This window comes from Phocoena phocoena, chromosome 4 (genome assembly GCF_963924675.1).
Source record: "Phocoena phocoena chromosome 4, mPhoPho1.1, whole genome shotgun sequence".
Taxonomy (NCBI): domain Eukaryota; kingdom Metazoa; phylum Chordata; class Mammalia; order Artiodactyla; family Phocoenidae; genus Phocoena; species Phocoena phocoena.
The window spans coordinates 120,262,711-120,277,903 of record NC_089222.1 but is presented as its reverse complement, the minus strand read 5'-3'; the positions used below and the strand labels follow the sequence as shown (position 1 = coordinate 120,277,903).

The following is a 15,193-nucleotide window of genomic DNA, read 5'->3' as shown; positions in this document are numbered from 1 at the left end:
CATCGACAGAAAATTAATAAGGAAACACATGCTTTAAATGACACAATAGACCAGATAGATTTAATTGACATTTATAGGACATTCCATCCGAAAAGAGCAGACTACACTTTCTTCTCAAGTGCACACAGAACATTCTCGAGGATAGATCACATCTTGGGTCACAAATCAAGCCTTGGTAAATTTAAGAAAACAAATATCAAGCATCTTTTCCGACTACAACACTATGAGATTATAAATCATTTACAGGGGGCTTCCCTGGTGGTGAAGTGGTTGGGAGTCCGCCTGCCAATGCAGGGGACACGGGTTCGTGCCCCAGTCTGGGAGGGTTGCACATGTCGCAGAGTGGCTGGGCCCGTGAGCCATGGCCGCTGAGCCTGCACGTCCAGGGACTGTCTCTGCGACGGGAGAGGCCACGGCAGTGAGAGGCTCACGTACCTAAAAAAAAAAAAAAAAAGGGGCTTCCCTGGTGGCGCAGTTGTTGAGAGTCCGCCTGCCGATACACGGGACACGGGTTCGTGACCCGGTCCAGGAAGATCCCACATGCTGTGGAGCAGCTGGGCCCGTGAGTCACGGCTGCTGAGCCTGCGCTTCTGGAGCCTGTGCTCCACAAGGGGAGAGGCCACAACAGTGAGAGGCCCACGTACCGCAAAAAAAAAAAAATCATTTACTGGGAAAGAACCGTAAAAACCACAAATACATGAAGGCTAAACAATACATCACTAAATAACCAAGAGATCACTGAAGAAATCAAAGAGGAAATCAAAAAATATGGAGAGACAAATGAAAATGAAAACACGATGATCCAAAACCTATGGGATGCAGGAAAAGCAGTTCTAAGAGGGAAGTTTATAGCAATACAAGCCTACCTCAAGAAACAAGAAAAATCTCAAATAAACAATCTAAACTTACACCTAAAGGAACTAGAGAAAGAAGAATAAGCAAAACTCAAAGTTAGCAGAAGGAAAGAAATCATAAAGATCAGAGCATAAATAAATGAAAGAGAAACAAAGAAAACAATAGCAAAGATCAATAAAACTAAAAGTTGGTTCTTTGAGAATATAAACAAAATTGATAAATCTTTAGCCAGACTAATCAAGAAAAAGAGAGAAAGGACTCAAATCAATAAAATTAGAAATGAGGGCTTCCCTGGTGGCGCAGTGGTTGAGAGTCCGCCTGCCGATGCAGGGGACACGGGATCGTGCCCCGGTCCGGGAAGATCCCACATGCCGCGGAGCGGCTGGGCCTGTGAGTCATGGCCGCTGAGCCTGCGCGTCCGGAGCCTGTGCTCCGCAACGGGAGAGGCCACAACAGTGAGAGGCCCACATACCGCAAAAAAAAATAAAATAAAATAAAAAAATAAAATAAAATAAAATTAGAAATGAAAAAGGATAAGTTACAATGGGCACTGCAGAAATACAAAGCATCTTACTACTACAAGCATCTTACTACTACTACAAGCAACTCTATGCCAATAAAATGGACACCTGTAAGAAACAGACAGATTCTTAGAAAGGTATAACCTTCCAAGACTGAAACTGGAAGAAATAGAAAATATGAACAGACCGATCACAAGTAATGAAATTGAAACTGCGATTTAAAATCTTCCAACAAACAAAAGTCCAGGACTACATGGCTTCACAGGCAAATTCTAGCAAACATTTAGAGAGGAGCTAACACCCATCCTTCTCAAACTCTTCCAAAAATTGCAGAGGAAGGAACACTCCCGAACTCATTCTATGAGGCCACCATCACCCTGATACCAAAACCAGACAGAGATGCTACAAAAAAAAGAAACGTACAGACCAATATCATTGATGAATATAGATGCAAAAATCCTCAACAAAATACTAGCAAACAGAATCCAACAGCACATTAAAAAGTTCATACACCATGATCAAGTGGGATTTATCCCAGGGGTGCAAGGACTCTTCAAAATACACAAATCAATCAATGTGATACACCATATTAACAAATTGAAGAAGAAAAACCGTATGATATCTCAATAGATGCAGAAAAAGCTTCTGACAAAATTCAACACCCATTTATGATAAAAACTCTCCAGAAAGTGGGCATAGAGGGAACCTAATAAAGGCCATATGTATGACAAACCCACAGCAAACATCATTCTCAATGGTGAAAAACTGAAAGCATTTCCTCTAACATTAGGAACAAGACAAGGATGTCCACTCTCACCACTATTAGTCAACATAGTTTTGGAAGTCCTAGCCATGGCAATCAGAGAAGAAAAAGAAATAAAAGGAATACAAATTGGAAAAGAAGAATTAAAACTGTCACTGTTTGCAGATGACACAATACTATACGTAGAGAATCCTAAAGATGCCACCAGAAAACTACTAGAGCTAATCAATGCATTTCATAAAGTTTCAGGATACAAAATTAATGCACAGAAATCTCTTGCATTCCTATACACTAACAATGAAACATCAGAAAGAGAAATTAAGGAAACAATCCCATTCACCATTGCAACAAAAAGAATAAAATACCTAGGAATAAACCTACCTAAGGAGGTAAAAGACCTGGACTCAGAAAACTGTAAGACACTGGTGAAAGAAATCAAAGATGACAGAAACAGATGGAGATATACCATGTTCTTGGATTGGAAGATGACTATACTACCCAAAGCAATCAACAGATTCAATGCAATCCCTATCAAATTTCCAATGGCATTTTTTACAGAACTAGAACAAAAAATCTTAAAATTTATATGGAGACACAAAAGACCCCAAATAGCCTAAGCAGTCTTGAGGGAAAAAAACAGAGCTGGAGGAATCAGACTCCCTGACTTCAGACTACACTACAAAGCTACAGTAATCGACAATATGGTACTGGCACATAAACAGAAACATAGATCAATGGAACAAGATAGAAAGCCCAGAGATAAACCCACGCACCTATGGTCAAGTAATCTATGACAAAGGAGGCAAGGATATACAATGGAGAAAAGACAGTCTGTTCAAAAAGTGGTGCTGGGAAAACTGGACAGCTACATGTAAAAGAATGAAATTAGAACATTCCCCTAACACCAGACACAAAAATAAACTCAAAATGGATTAAAGACCTAAATGTAAAGCCAGACACTATAAAACTCATATAGAAAACATAGGAAGAACACACTTTGACATAAATCACAGCAAGATCTTTTTTGACTCACCTCCTACAGTAATGGAAATAAAAACAAACAAATTGGACCTTTGCATAGGGCTTCCCTGATGGTGCAGTGGTTAAGAATCCGCCTGCCGATGCAGGGGGCATGGATTCGAGCCCTGGTCCGGAAAGATCCCACATGCCACGGAGCAACTTAGCCCGTGTGCCACAACTACTGAGCCTGTGCTCTAGAGACCATGAGCCCCATCTACTGAGCCCATGTGCCACAACTACTGAAGCCCATGCACTTAGAGCCCGTGCTCTGCAATGAGAAGCCACCACAATGAGAAGCCCACGCACCACAACGAAGAGTAGCCCCCACTCACCGCAACTAGAGAAAGCCTGCATGCAGAATGAAGACCCACCACAGCCAAAGATAAATAAATAAAATAAATAAATTTATTTTTTAAAAAATAAACCACCCAGTCAAAAAATGGGCCAAAGAATACATACAGATGGCCAAGGGGCACATGAAAAGCTGTTCAACATCACTCATTATTAGAGAAATGCAAATCAAAACTACAATGAGGTAGCACCTCACACTCGTTAGAATGGCCATCATCAAAAAATCTACAAACAACAAATGCTGGAGAGGGTGTAGAGAAAAGGGAACCCTCTCACACTGTAGGTGTGAATGTAAATTGATACAGCCACTATGGAGAAAGTATGGAGGTGCTTTAAAAAACTAAAAATAGAATTACCATATGACCCAGCAATCCCACTACTGGGCATATACCCAGAGAAAACCATAATTCAAAAAGACACATGCACCCCAATGTTCATTGCAGCACTATTTACAATAGCCAGGTCATGGAAGCAACCTAAATGCCCATCGACAGATGGAATGGATAAAGATGTGGTAAATATATACAATGGAATATTACTCAGCCATAAAAAGAAACGAAATTGGGTCATCTGTAGAGATGTGGATGGTCCTAGAGTCTGTCATACAGAGTGAAGTAAGTCAGAATGGAATTTCTATATTCCATTAACATGGAATCTAGAAAAATGGTACAGATGAACCAGTTTGCAAGGCAGAAATAGACACAGATGTAGAGAACAAACGTATGGACACCAAGGGGGGAAAGCGGGGCGGGGGTTTGGGGGGAAATTAATTGGGAGGTTGGGATTGACATACATACACTAATATGTATAAACTAGATAACTAATTTAAAAAAATGAAAACCCTTCCATAAATAAATAAAATTAATTCTCAGTGAATTGAGGGGAAAGGAGTACGCCACATTTCTGTTCAACTCCAGTCTGAAGTTAAGAGGTCTAAAGAAAGAGCAAAGCACACATAATGGAATCCAACTGTTCGAGGGTATCAAAAATGGAATTTTCTTATACAACCTATCTGTTCAAATTAGCATGCAATCATTTCAGCCTTTCTAAATAAAAGTTTTGTTTTTTTAAGCCTTAAAAAAAAAATTAAGTCTCAGCCTGTTTTCAGTCTATGTAGTGTATTATTTCCCCCATGTTCTCTAATACAGAGATGCTAATTTCAGAAGTCTCTGGCAAAACAAATGCAAATAGGGTATTTTGCATTATGGGTAAAGCAGATCCGTTGCCATAGTGAATATTTTCATCACCTTCGTAAAATAACATGTATTGCTTCATTTTAAGAAATCTGCCTTTGCCTCCTTGTTCAAAAACGACCTCAGGCTCTCTTTTCTTCCTTTAATTAACATGAAACAGGAAAAGTGAGTACCTGGCCAAAACAACAAAAAAAGCAAGGAAACTCAGGTGATGTGTCTTATAAAGATGAGATCACAGGAAAAAAAAGCAGACATAACAGCAAAACAAGCAAATGTTACCTACTTACGGAAAATACTGAAGTTAATAAAGAAAAGGTTAGTTACAATAAAAAAAAAAAAACCCTGTTGTAAGCGTGTCTAACTGTTGTAAGATTGCCTCAATCTTGGCATGATTTCCTTTCTAATATCCCAAAATAAATTCAAATTTCCTAGCAACCATCACCAGGGACCACTCTATCCTTACTTTCAATCTTTCCATAAATGCATTTATTCCCCCCATAGGCAAGCTAAAAATATTATTTTGTCCATATATTTGTTTTTTCTACCTTATACCTAAAATATAAATGCATATAACTACCAAAAAAGGACAGCTGATATAATTTTGTGTGCAACAAATGCTCTGAAGATTACAAGAAACTAACAAGAGACATTATTTAACTTGCTGTCAACGGGAATACTGTGATACAAATAATTATCTTAGATAAAATCTCATGAGAGCAGTTCCAAAGACACTTTCCATTTGACAAAGCTGTTTTGATGGCACACCACACCCATGCTATTTTAGTTAGTGGAATGTTCTGAAACTAAGTATGATGGAAGGTGACTGGGAACTAAAGCTCCAAGTTCTAGACCTGTGCTGACCAAAAAGGGTATCTGCTAGCCACACACAGCTACTGAGCACGTGAAATGTGGCCAGTGCAAACTGAGATGTGCTGTAGGTAAAATACCAGATTTTGAAGGCTTAGTATAAAAAAAAAAAATCTTACTGATGTTCAACTTGACTACATATGGAATTAATATTTTGTATATATTGGGTTAAACAAAATATATACAAATTGATTTCACCTTTTCCTTTTCACTTTTAAATGTGACTACCAGAACATTTTAAATGACATATGTTTCTACTAGGACAGCATTGTCTTGGACCAATGCCATAATTTATTGAACTTAAGGCCTTGGCTTTACAACTTGATTCCTTATTAAAAAAAAAAAAAAAAGGTGTCCTTCCTACCCATAGGCTGTCAGGAGAGTGGATTCAAATGAGATGCATGTGAAACTGTCTTTAAAAACACAGTAAGATCACTTTTCTAGCCCAGAGTTACCAGCTCATTCTAAAAGTATCAGATTTCACAGTGTACAACCAAGTAGGTTAAAGAGTCTTCTCAATTCTTACTGTAGAACTATCCAGGGCACAAAACACTTGAAGTTTCTGTCTGGTCCATTAAAGAAAACCCCCATGGGAATAGTCTGGTATTCAAGAGTTCAAAGCACTCTTCACTGGGGAATCTGAGAGACTGAGGAGGGTCAACTAGAGTCACTCTAACAATTCAACAAAGATGTGGCTCAACACGTTTGATTTCACCGTATCTGCATATTCCTTGAGATTCCTTGAGAGCATTTTTATCTGTGCAACCAAACCATACTTCCTTTGGAGAAACCTGTAAAACTCACACAGGGACTCCCCTGGTGGCGCAGTGATTAAGAATCCACCTGCGAATGCAGGGGACATTGGTTCAAGCCCTGGTCTGGGAAGATCCCACATGCCTCGGAGCAACTAAGCCCGTGTGCCACAACTACTGAAGCCCGTGTGCCTAGAGCAGCCCTGGGGCTACCCTGGTGGCGCAGTGGTTGAGAGTCCGCCTGCCGATGCAGGGGACACGGGTTCGTGCCCCGGTCCGGTAAGATCACACATGCTGCGGAGCGGCTGCGCCCGTGAGCCATGACCGCTGAGCCTGCGCGTCCGGAGCCTGTGCTCCGCAACGGGAGAGGCCACAACAGTGAGAGGCCCGCGTACCGCAAAAAAAAAAAAAAAAAAAAGAGTAGCCCCCGCTCGCAGCAACTAGAGAAAGCCCGCGTGCAGCAACAAAGACCCAAGGCAGCCATAAATAAATAAATAAATAAATAAATAAATAAATACTCACACAGAACATACAGTTACATGATAGGGAAGTGAAAAAGTAATCATGATTAGTTATGTTGCTTCTTCCTGAAATCTAAAGTTTCATTTCTTAGAAGTAAATGAAACAGCATTCCCATTCCAACCTGTAAAATATCTCTGAAAGAATGAAAGTGATTTAATAGTCTGTAAAGAAATTTGCATTGTCTCAGTATGTATAAACATTGGTTAATGTGACTATTAATCCTTTTCTCACCAACTATCAAAGGACAAACTGAACCCTGCCATTGATCTCACACCTACCCTAAAAATAGACTGTTACTATCTCCTTCCCTTATCCTACCTTCCCTTTGTCAACAGAGCAGGCAATAACCTTTTCTACCAGCACCCTGCCAATTAAAATAAACCGCAAATACTGCTGAGTCAAGCTAAGGCCTTTAAGGCTTAAACTTTAATTGGCCAGCTCATTATTAGAAACCAGAAAGGGTGAGTCAATGAGGGGAGGGAAAGCCTACAGAAAAGACCAGTGGGAAAGCACAAAAGAGGTAAATGTTCCTTTAAGTCACCATTTTGCCACTGAATACAGAAACATTTTCAACTTCCTTCCCATTTTCTTTTACCTGGAGACAGTAATGGATTCAACAAAGTGAACAAATTACAAAGAATATCAATAAATGAGCCCCAAGAGATCACCAAACCATAAACTACCAGCCTCCTGTACAGACCACTTCACTGTGCCAAAGTGAAGTTCTCCCATCCCCCTCACACTCCACCATTTGTAATTTCAGCCCCACTGAAGAAATTAAGTAGAAAATAAAGGAGCCAGGGCCAAAAAAGGTTACTGCTCTTTACTTCCACTTAGCATCATATTCTTAATAGAAACCAACCTAATTCCAAAACCAATCTAACAATTATTCTAGAACATTAGATTTGTTTTCTTTAAAAAATGCAAGGAAGGCACTTCCCTGATGGTCCAGTGGCTATGGCTCTGAGCTCCCAATGCAGCAGGCCTGGGTTCCATCTCTGGCCGGGGAACTAGATCCCGCATGTGCGCCGCAACTAAAGATCCCACGTGCCACAACTTAGACTGGCGCAGCCGAAATACATACATAAATAAAATAAAAATGCTACATAGATGACAGTAAGATAAAGCCATAAGCTCGTTTCAGTTAGATAATTTTTAATTATTTTCCAGGTTACCTTAATAATTAAATAATTTTAAAATTATTTTAACGTTCGCATCCATTACTTGCTGCCCACCAAATGAAGCAAATCAAAAGCTCCCAGTCTCAATTCTTGCCTTTACTTAGTTACACGTGATAATGATTTGAGTACGACAGAGGAAAGGCGGAAACGAAGGGAGAGGGGAGAACAGGCTGCAAGCAGGGGATTAAAATGAGACTGGAGTGGTAACATAAATTCACTCCAATACTGAACGCATGGCAGGGCTGACACACACAAAGCTGGCCTGTGCAGGACACCGAGCCCAGCCCTGCTCACCTCTTCAATGATATACCTTTTCTTGATCTTCAGATACTCTTTCCCTTCCAGGTCTTTTCTCAAGCCAACAAACAGAAATTCCTGCCTATTACATCTTTCCCCATTTATTTCCTCACTCAATGAAAAACCAATTATGAGGCTACTTCAACCATCTTAAGAGATGGTGGTATACACTGAGGTACGCTGTATCCCTCCAGGAGTGGCTGGAGGGATACAAGTGACTTAGAAACTGGGTATAAGCTGGGGAGAGAATACGAAAAGTCAAGTAAGGTATCCAGATTTTTGCCTGGGCATTTTGGTGGCTGAAAATGCCATTTAATGTGAGAGAGAACAGTGGTTTGGAGACTGGTTCAACTGGTGGTACCTGTGGGAAGTCTAAGCAGAGCTGTCAAGTGAGTGGTTTGACATTATGGGCAAAGCTTTGGGAGAGTGAGACAGGAAACAGACTGGAGGCTGTAAGGACATAAATGGTAACTGAAGCCAGAAACTGACATTTAAGTAGAGGGAGGAAAGTGGGCCCACAAAGGAGAATGAGGAACAGCTCAAGGAGGAAAGAGATTAGTCAATAGAGCCATTCTCGCTAAGAGGTTTAAGAGGTTGAAGGTGTGACATGTCCACTGGATGCAGCCACAGCGGCCACTGCGGTTTCACAGGAGTAGAGTGGGGTGAAAATCAGATTGCAAAGGGTGGAAGAATTGATGCATATGAAGGAAAATAATGGAGTCAACAAATCCACTCCTTCAAGAAATCCGGTGGAGAAAAGGAGAGACAGGCAGTGCTGAAAGAGGGATATAAGGGTTGAAGCCATGTCCGGAGGGATATTTAAGCTTTTTTAAAGTTGATGGGATCCCTACATAAGAGATGGGATGAGACAGTGACATCCCCTGGGAAGCCAAAGGGTTCAGAGTCCCGGAATGAGTGTAAAGAGGAATACACTGTTTTAAAGAATGATCATGTGAGCAAGGTTCTATGTCTGGGAGGTTGGGAAGTTAAGAGTTCTAGATAAACAATGAAGACCTACTGTATGGCACGGGGAACTGTATTTAGTACCTTGTAATAACCTATAATGTAAAAGAATCTGAGAAAGTGTGTGTGTGTGTGTGTATATATATACACACACACACACTGAATCACTTTGCTGTACACCTGAAACATTGTTAATCAACTAAACTTCAATAAACACACACACACACAGAGGTTAGAGTTCTTATCTTCTGGCTTCTACCTTCTCCCATGGAGTCTGCTCCTGTCCCCAGGAATGAAGGCCATACGTGCAACATGCACTAAACCAACTGCAAGTGCAAAGTAATCTCTTATTCTCTACTTACCTGATGCCCTCTCCTCAATCTCTTAAAATCTAGCTTTACTCTCAGTACAGGTACTGTCCTCCCTCTGGATTCTATCACTTCCAAAATGTTCTCAATAATCTCCTAATGTAAGACCCACTGGCCTCATTTCTTCATCAGTTTCTGGGACACCCTCATCCTCTAGTTCCCCTGCACTCTCCATCACTCCTTACTGTCCCCGGTTCCTCACCTCCTGACTACTTGTTAGATGTTGATGTTCCCCAACATCACATTTCACCTACTTTTCTAGTCCTACCTCCTTTTCCTGGTTAACCAGACACAGATGCCACCTATCAGCAGTGATGCTCAATTCTGTATCACCCATCTTTGCCTCTCTCCTGAGATCCAGTCCTTTGCTTAAGTCTTCTTACTGGGTATCTTTCACTTCCATTCCCCTCAGGCACCACAAATACAACTTGTCCAAAGCTCACTGTCATCTCCCTAAAATTTGCTTCTCTTTTCTTTACTCCCTATAGATTAGTGACATGATCATTCACTCAAGCCAGAAATCTTACTGGCTCCCTCCAACTTTTTCTTGCCACTCATTCAATCAACCAGATACCAGGTTCCTCTGCATCTCCCTGAGAACAATTTTCAGATGAAACAAGAAGCCCAGCACCACTCTGCTGTATTTCAACAGGGACTGCTTGTGTCCAGGTCATCCCAGATGGATTAATGCGTTAGATCTATTGGTCCTACCTGCCTCCAGAACTGCTGCAGAGTTCTACACCATTCAAGAGAATAAATCTCAGTGTAGAACCTCACTTCTTTAACACCTCCACAAGCTTCTCAGCGCCAGTCTTGGGGGATCCTCTCCTAAGCTCTCGGCACAGTCTCTGGGTCTCTGTCCACCCAAAGTGTACTCAGCAGTGACATCATGTGTTAAAATGTAAACTCTCAAGCTCCACCCCACATGCCCTCATAATGACTCAGGTGCACATCAAAAAGAGAAGTGTTAGTTAGATGCCTTATGCGCACTGAACCCAAGGCACATTATCCCTTTCAGATCTCCATCTGCTGGGAACGTTCCACCAAACCTTTTGCACCTTGCAAACACCTGCACTATTGTAGGGGCATCTAGCACAGCCACAGTATACAGTAGGCCATAGATATCTGAATGACTGGATCATTTAATCAGTTAATTAATGGTAAGTTCAGTTGAGGACCTACAGAGTCTGAGGTACTCAAGTGCATTCAGATTGGATGCTGAATGTTAGGCAGCTGGAAATAGTGGCCCAGAATTCAAAGGAGAGGTGAGTTGGCAACATTTTTAAGTCACTAGCAACAATTCTGAGTGTACAGTGATGGACAGATGAAGTCACCCAGGTTTAAGATGGAGACTGAGAAGAGGGCTATGGGTTAAATCATGGGGGAGGCTGGCATTTAAGGGACCTATTGAAGAAGGTAGTGAAGGGCAGGTTAGTAGGTGTCAAGGAGCTCTAAAGAAATAAGTGGATTTGGCACGTGGTTATTGATACCTTTGGCAACTGAAGCAGGTGAGTTGAGACAGAATAATGAGGTCAGAGATAAAGCAGAGGCTTAACTTCTAACAATGGAATGAAGTAAGGCTAGTGGAATGATCACTAGTGGAGGACCATCTTTATTGGATGAGAAGGGAAAGAGATATAACTGATGAGAGCCATATCATATACATAGGCCTATTGGCAAAGAGGCTGAAAACGTTCAACCGTGCAACATTTGCCGAACACTTGCTGTCTGCCAGGTGCCACAAGCTAACACCGGGACTGTAACAATGAACAGCAGCACAGGTAATGCCCCTGCCCTCTGACCTAGTGCAATGAGATATATTGGGGAATTTTATGGAAAGCCCCACAACAGATAGGGTAATGAGTCAATGTTGGGTGGCTTGCCTTGGAGAAGGGCAACTTTTGCCCTGGTGGTGGTATAATGACAGGAATGTATTAAGAGAGAGGCATATGAGGGGATAAAGTTCACATCTAATAATCTTCATTTTTTCAAGTAAAGGAAAAAACACCAGGTAAAGCAAAACAATAAACATTTCCCACTATATCAACTGATACAGTGGGATTCCCGTTCTTGACACAAGCAGCAACTGAAGCACAGAGAACAGGGTCCTGCTGCCACTGCATGGCTAACAAGTGGTCTGGAGACCAGAATCACTGGCCAGTACTTTGCTTTCACTCATACTGACACTGTGAAAAGCACAACAGCACCCCAAACTTTAACACTGTCATCCCCAGGTGACAATGATGCTGCTGCTGGGTCATGGGCCATTTAAGCTTACAACACCAGTCTAAGCCCTGGATCCTCGTGCTCGCAGAGAGACTGAAAATATTCAACTAAGATCAAGAAATTAAAAGGCTAATAATAAAAGCCTTCAGTACTTGGCACAGGGTCAAACCAACAGCAGGTTCTTAATAAATGACAGTAACCAGTGATACAAATTTAAGATGTCGATTAGAGGTAATCAAAGAGGAAAGTGGCAGCATAGTGATAAGAGCAGGGGTTCAGAAGGAAAGTTGTGACCTTGGCGAGTAAAGTTATACAACCACTTCATGCCTCAGTTTCTCCACTTGTACAGTAGGGATCATTATAATACATATATATATCCTCCAGGGCTGCAAGGTACATTAAACGAGTGTATGTAAAGCCCTTAGAACAGTGCCTGGCATTTAATAACTGAGTAATCAGGGACATCCCTGTTGGCACAGTGGTTAAGAATCCGCCTGCCAATGCAGGGGACACAGGTTCGAGCCTTGGTCCAGGAAGATCCCATATGCCGTGGAGCAACTAAGCCCGTGCGCCACAACTACTGAGCCTGCATTCTAGGGCCCGTGTGCCACAACAACTGAGCCCGCGTGCCTAGAGCCCGTGCCCCGCAACAAGAGAAGCCACCGCAACGAAGAGTAGCCCCTGCTCGCCACAACTAGAGAAAGCGCGCGCGCAGCAACGAGGACCCAACGCAGCCAAAAATAAATAAATTTATTTTTAAGAAAATAACTGCATAATCAAGGCTTTATTTTTACTACTACTGCTACTGCTCTACCACTACTGACACTACTATTACTAGTGGTACGACTTGCTACTAGGTAGGAGATAAAAACGCATCAAAAAGTGTTCCATCAGCAACCAGAGTACAACAGAAAACTCTACAACCCACATAGAGACAGCTCTAGAGGAAGATCTACTAATAGCACTGCAATTTTTAATATGTAAGCCTCCACCTTGTTTTGCCAATTGTAGAATCCAATAATGTTACCACCCAAACTGAGTTCATGGCAATAAATTTCTAAGATGTCAAGAAGTATCTGAAGAAATACCCAAAGCCATACATCAATTACAGTTTTTGAGTTGTTTCCTAAGCTGGAAAATTGAAGTAAAATAGTTTAGTTGAAGCCAACAGTCCTTTAAAGAGATGTTCACTGTACCATAGTGTACAGTTTATGAGCAGAATGACTCTATATGTATCAAAATATCCTAGGATGAGATTGTGCCTACCAAAGTGAGGCATCCAGAAAAAAATGAAATCCAGACAATTATCCTGATATCCCTGTGGGTGGGGGTGGGGGGGAATCCTCTATATGGTTTATGTTCTTCCACTTCTCTGCTCTAGATATAGGCTAAAACATTTTTTTCCACAGAGATCACAATGTTCTCAACTTCTACTTCAGTTTAGTCCTTGACCAAAACAAGGTGTAACGTTATCATGTAAAATGGTTACTGACTCTTAGCTTTTCTGGAAGCTTTACTTTGGAAATTTCAGCCATGTCTAAATGATATGTATTAAAAAGGTGGAGGTAATGCTATAGACTCATATCGAAGATTAGATTTGTTAACAGAATGTTGATCCCATGAGTAATGCTCACAGCTGGGGCATCCAACAATGGAATTAACATTTCAACAGGAAGCAGAGAGCCATCCCAACAGAAAGGACCACTCGATCCAGCTCTAGAGCGCTTAAAATATTATCCTTCCGGAGGCTACACAAAGTGTGCTTCCTAGGGTCCCACCGATGGATTTTTTTGTTGTTGTGGTTGGTTTAATGAATCCTTTGGTTCTAAAATGCTTACTTTGACAAGACAGTATCAGTTGGTTAAAGCACAGACATGGCAACAAATCAGTTTTTTAAAGATATCGAACGATTATGCCTTATGTCCACGCAGTTTTAAATGCCCTTTTACCCTCCCGAGAAAGGCGCAGTCGAACATGTATTACTTGGCGAATCCTTTCGAAATTCCCTGTACAAGTCATCATCAAAATGAATCAAAACATTATAAACTCAAAACCAAGGTTACTAATTTCTCCTCTGCACTTTGCCCCACGACTGCAGAAATCAATACTGCATTTTTGCAGGAATCTACTTCTGATTTTCCACAGTCCACTTCGTCGAGTTACCGTCTAGTTAACAGCTCGTGCCTGGGCTCGCCTCTTCCATTCGACCAAGAATGCCCAGCCTACAGTTCGTTCAGTGCCTCTTTCCTAGAGGTAGCTTGGACGATCTGAGGCACTGAAAAGCTCAGTGTCCATTTAATCATGGCGTTTGTAATTCGGTCTCCTGGCTTGGACTGCTCGACACCTGAAAACTCGCCGCCCAAGGCTTTTGAAACCGGGTAACCCCGATGGAAACGACACCGCGGCTAACAAGGGAAAGGGCAAGAGCAAATAAAGCAAAGCCCGCACCCGCGGCAAAGAATACTCTGGGAGAGACGCCAGGCGCAGCCGGCACGCCGCGCCCACCCACCCGCGCCCGGGGAGCCCTCTCCACCGCCGCCCCACATCCCGGGGCTCGGTCCCCCACTCCAACGCCCCCCCGGTACCCCACGGCCCCGCAGGGCTCCCCTCCCAGCGGCCCCACCCACCTTCGGAGCTCGCGCGCCCGGTCCGGCAAAATCACCCCGGTGCAATTCCGCGCGCACCGCCACGACTGCCGCAGCGCCCCCAAATCGCGCCCGCCCCCTCCCCCAAGCCTCATTGTTCCCGGGTGGCAGCAGGCAGCGAGCGCCCCAGGGTTGGCCAGGCAATAAAGACCCGAGGGACCGATCTGTCCCCCACTCACCCGCGACTCCGCACAGAAGCACGAAGCGCAGCAGAAGCGCCATGGTGGCGGCCCAGCTGTGGGCGACGACTGCAGGTAGGCGGCTCTCACCCGGGGTCTCAGTCACCCGGCTCCCCGCGCGTTCCCGACCCGCTGGCTGCGGCGGCACCTCGCAGCCCGGTCCCACCCCGCCCTCGCTCGGCAGGTGAAACACGTCACTTCCGGTAGTAGCGAAGCCCCGCGGCGCGCGCCGTCCCTGCCAGGCGCGTGGGGTTGCTATGGCAACCGGGAGCCCCCCGGCGGTCTGCCCTGGGACCCACGCGAGTAAGGAACTCCTGCCAGCGGAGCTCGGGCGTTGACGTGCGCCGGCAGCCACTCGCCCCAAGCCTTAACTCGGATCCCCCCCTCAATGCCTTCAGTTAAATTGGGTTTGTGCACGTGGGTCGGGCCAGCCCCTCTCCCCAGACGACTGAAACGGCTATCGCACCCTGGCTTAAAGGCAAGGCACGGG

The 15,193-nt window shown here is 43.2% G+C and overlaps 1 protein-coding gene across 1 annotated transcript in view; it reads right to left on the bottom strand.

The window, feature by feature from the left end:
- CXADR (CXADR Ig-like cell adhesion molecule) overlaps window positions 1-14,848 on the bottom strand; it is a 49,661-nt gene extending 34,813 nt beyond the window's left edge. Inside the window, exon 1 of the mRNA XM_065876352.1 lies at window positions 14,704-14,848. Coding sequence (XP_065732424.1) covers window positions 14,704-14,746 — 43 coding nt within the window. The 5' untranslated portion in view covers window positions 14,747-14,848. The remainder of the gene's footprint in view (window positions 1-14,703) is intronic.
- Between the last annotated feature and the right edge of the window lie 345 nt (window positions 14,849-15,193).